We start from the raw sequence: 4,019 nt of genomic DNA on the forward strand, positions 1-4,019 counted from the left end.
CGCGCGCCGGCCGAGGGCCAGCCGAGCAGGGCGCCTGCGTGCTCCCGGCGCGCTCGCTCCCACTCGCCGCGCCGCGCCCGGGGCCCGAGGAGGCCCCGCCGAGCGCCGGCTCCCGAGGCGCCTTTTCCTGCGCCCGCAGCCCCCGCCTCCCACCTGGGAGGTTGCACCTCCAGCCGCCGCCGCCACCGCCGCCGGGACTGCAGCACGCCCTCCTCCCTCGGGGCTGCGCCGGGTAATTGCAAACCGGGGCTGTGCTGCCCCCTGCCGGCCTGAGCGCCCCCTGCTGCTGTAGGTGTGCTCACGTGTGTACACGTAGGTGAGCACACACGTGTTTCCGGCGTCCCGAGCCCAGAGCCCTGGAGCCGCCAGAGACTCCCCCAGCCTAGCAAGGAAAACGGGGCTGCATGCCCTACAGGACCCTTGTCTCGGAGGCCAGAGAAAGAGAGAGAGGGAGAATAGCGTTCAGTGAAGGCCCTAGTGGGCCCTCAGTTGCCCCTTCTGGAAAAGGAGAGGGGAGCACTAGATGATCTACAATGTCCCTACTAAGTTAAGTTCTGTCCGTTTAAAATCTCAGAGCTGGAAGGGCCCTGGTAGCCATTCCAGTCCAAAGGACTCGATCCAAATAAGGAAATTGAGGCCGGACAAGGAGGAAGCGTACTTTTCCGACCTACGCCGCAGAAAAAACACCTTTCCTCAAGAAGCTTGTGTGCAGTATTGAGGCAGAGGCCCGCATAAATAAACAGCCATAACTGAAAAGGCTGGTAAAGGTCCGAGGCAGAGAGAAGTGTTCATAAACCGTGCCCCTCCGGTAGACACATTCAAGGCCTGCTTCCGGGAGAAGTGGGTCGTCCAGTGTTGCTGAAAGGAATATTGAGGAAGAGGAGGTTGAAAGGAGGGCAGGCCTCTCCAGAACAAGAACACTGCTGTTTTTTGTGCCTGGCACTGTGCTAAGTAAGCCCTTTCCATTCATCATCTCACTTAATCCTCGGAATAACTTGGTTCTATAGCCGGTGTTATCCCCCTTGTACAGACTTGAAGCTTAGGGCGCTTAAGAGACCCGCTCCAGATTTCATGGTTAATAGGGGCTCGTTCACAGAGCTTCAAGGCTGTTGCTCCTAACCACTGCCAGGCTGAGGCACCTGGCATGATAAACAGTGGAGGTTTCTGAGAGGTGTGGAAGGAGGCAGTGGTCGCAGCAAAAGGGACAGAGAAAAAGGGAGGGACAGATTCAGGAGGCATTCCAAAATAAGCATTTTTTGAGGATCAGGCACGGTCTTAGGTGATTTCATGGATGATATTTTCATTAATCCTCACTCCAACCCTTCCAGGTAGTTTTGTTTATCCCCATTGACTTACGTGGGATTTGGGGCTTAGAGGAGTAATATCCTTGCCTGAGGTCTCCGAGCTCCTGCATGGCAGCCGCAAGCATGTTCACTTGTATAGTGTTCTCTGTGTGACTCTCCGGGGATCTACTACGTGACATTGTATTGTGAAGGGGCATCTGCAGTCAGCCTTCGGATACCCACTCTGCTTGCCCTAATACAAGACCAGCAGCAAGTTGGTGTTCAGAGGTAGCCCAATCTACTTGCTGGTTGCTAAGGACAGCTCATTTCCTACTGGATAGCCCAAAAGTAATGTGGTCGACCGAATAATGTCCTCCCAGAGATGTCCACATCACAATCCCCTTTGCAGATGTGACTAAATTAAGGAGTTTGAGGTGGAGAGATTATCCTGGATGATCCAGTTGGGTCCAGTATAATCCCAACAGTCCTTATAAGAAGGAGGCAGGAGAGTCAGAGGCAGAGACAGTGAGGTGCCATTGGCAGCAGAAGCCAGAGTGATGGGTCCAGGAGCCAAGGCATACAACTGCCAGAATCTGGAGAAGTTAAGGAACAGATGATCTCTCCTAGATATTCCAGAAGGAATGCAGTCTTTGATTTTAGCTTGTAAAATCCATCTCAGACTCTCAACTTCTAAACTGTACAATAATACATTTGTGTTGTTTTAAGCCACTGAGTTCGTGGTAATTTATTTCAGCAGCAATAGGAAATGAATACAAGTGCAGTATCGTTATATTAGTTTGGTGCATTACAGTTTTCTTTTTTCTTTTTTAATGTTTGTCTTTCAGAGGGGGAGGGAGGGGCAGAGAGCGAGGGAGACACAGGATCCGAAGCAGGCTCCAGGCTCTGAGCTGTCAGCACAGAGCCCAACGCGGGGCTCGAACCCACGAGCCACGAGATCAGGACCTGAGCCAAAGTCTGGTGCTTAACCGACTGAGCCACCCAGGTGCCCCACATTATGGTTTTCAAAACCAGCCCTCCACCGTGAGTCTCATTCAGCTGGTGATTTATTCACTGTCATTGTCTCCCACTAGACACCAACTTCTGTGAGGACATGGCTTGTTCTTATTCATCATTGTATCGTCATCTAGTATCTAGATTGCTGTCTGGTGAGTAGTAGATGTTCAAGAGAACCACTTCCTGAATGAATGCAGGATCTTATTTCATTGTCATGTGGCCCTCTGGGTGTACCTACCTATGGTAGGTATGGCTGTTGCCTTTTAGGGATGGGGAAGATGGACATCAGAGCGCAGCCTAAGCCCACACTCCTGTCCCCTGACTGCAGATTCCCTATGCTACCGACAGCACCGCATCATCTAGAATCCCAGGGGGACTCCATGTGGCTCTAGGTTCACCTCCACTTCCTCTGCATCAGGCACCGTACCCTACTTGATCTCATGCAGTCCTCATCAGTAGAGTAATTTAAGCACTATTTTCTCTACCACGCAGAGCAGAAACAGAAGCTCCCGCCTTCCTTTGATTAAATTTCATGTCATTCAGGTTTCAACCTCAGAATTTCAACGTTTGATGAGCCAGCTTGCATTTTGTCCGTTCACAGTGCTATTATTTCAATGATTGCTCTGTCTTAATCTTTGCCTTTTGGACCTAAAAGTCTCTATCCCTGTTAACTGAGGTCTATAAAATTCAAAAATTTTAATTGCCGTTTCTCAGGCTGCCTCTGGCTCAATGTGAACGGGCCAGAACTGCACAGGTATCCTGTTTGTCAATACATCACTCTTTCATGAGACTTTCGGCCCTCAAACCATTATTCAGAAGCCCCAGTATGTTCCCCTGCATTTCTGTCTAGAATCATCTTGAGCTGAAGTTCCCAAGAAACTGCGCTAAATCCCAGGTCCTTTTCTCGGTCATTAGTAGTAGCTTGACTTCCTGAGTTTCACGGGCCGAGTTTGGAACTTCATCTCTAGAATCACCCTCTTGCCTTGTCCTGGTTAAAGCTCAGCTCCCACTTTTTCGGCCACTTCCTCAGGTTCATGAGAGCTTCCCATCTGGCTTGTCATCACTGCTCCAAGAGCTTCGTATCATCAGCAAACCTTGGAGAGTTTCTTATGCACTCCCTTCCTCTGGAGTAGTTTTACATGTTAATTAAACAGCCCTTAGCCCTGTCTCTAAGGAACTCCTTTCAGAAATGCGCCATTTATCCCTATCCTTTGTTTCCTGGCTCATTTCCTAGACTCAATAAAATTGTGCCCTCATTCCATCAGACTCATTTTTTCATAGAACAAGATTGCACTTTAGTATATGTTCCTATTTACTCCCTTGTAAAGTTTTCTTTCCATAGACGTTTACTGAGACCTTACTAGGTACCACGAAGCCTTCCCTACCCTTTTTAGTATTTAATTAATGGCTGCTTAATCTTTCTGGTTTTGTTTCACAATAATAGCTATCATTAATTAAAGACTGTGTAGTGGGCAGCTGTGGTTTCTGCTAGCCTATATCTTGGGTTACAAAGTTTGGGTTACTTCGCAAACTCCTTCCCCTGCACTGAGAGGCCTAATGATCTAGGTGAAGCTGACCCCATCCCCTGCCTCAGGTTTGGCACGCGATCAGGCCTGGCTAATCAGACCATTGCATTTCCACAGACCTGTTACTGGCTCAAGAATGGGTAGTAACCCATGTTGGGCCAATGGAGGTCAGCCCAGGACCTCTTGTTGAAATTAC

The 4,019-nt window shown here is 49.6% G+C and overlaps 1 protein-coding gene across 1 annotated transcript in view; it reads right to left on the reverse strand.

Annotated features, from left to right (window-relative positions):
• Window positions 1–1,429, reverse strand: part of EPB41L4B (erythrocyte membrane protein band 4.1 like 4B) — a 134,973-nt gene extending 133,544 nt beyond the window's left edge. The window contains exons 1-2 of the mRNA XM_049629368.1: window positions 1,357–1,429; window positions 39–223 (exon numbers count right to left, since the gene is read on the reverse strand). Coding sequence (XP_049485325.1) covers window positions 39–223; window positions 1,357–1,429 — 258 coding nt within the window. The remainder of the gene's footprint in view (window positions 1–38; window positions 224–1,356) is intronic.
• Window positions 1,430–4,019: the final 2,590 nt, after the last annotated feature.

Source organism: Panthera uncia, chromosome D4 (assembly GCF_023721935.1).
Source record: "Panthera uncia isolate 11264 chromosome D4, Puncia_PCG_1.0, whole genome shotgun sequence".
NCBI lineage: Eukaryota > Metazoa > Chordata > Mammalia > Carnivora > Felidae > Panthera > Panthera uncia.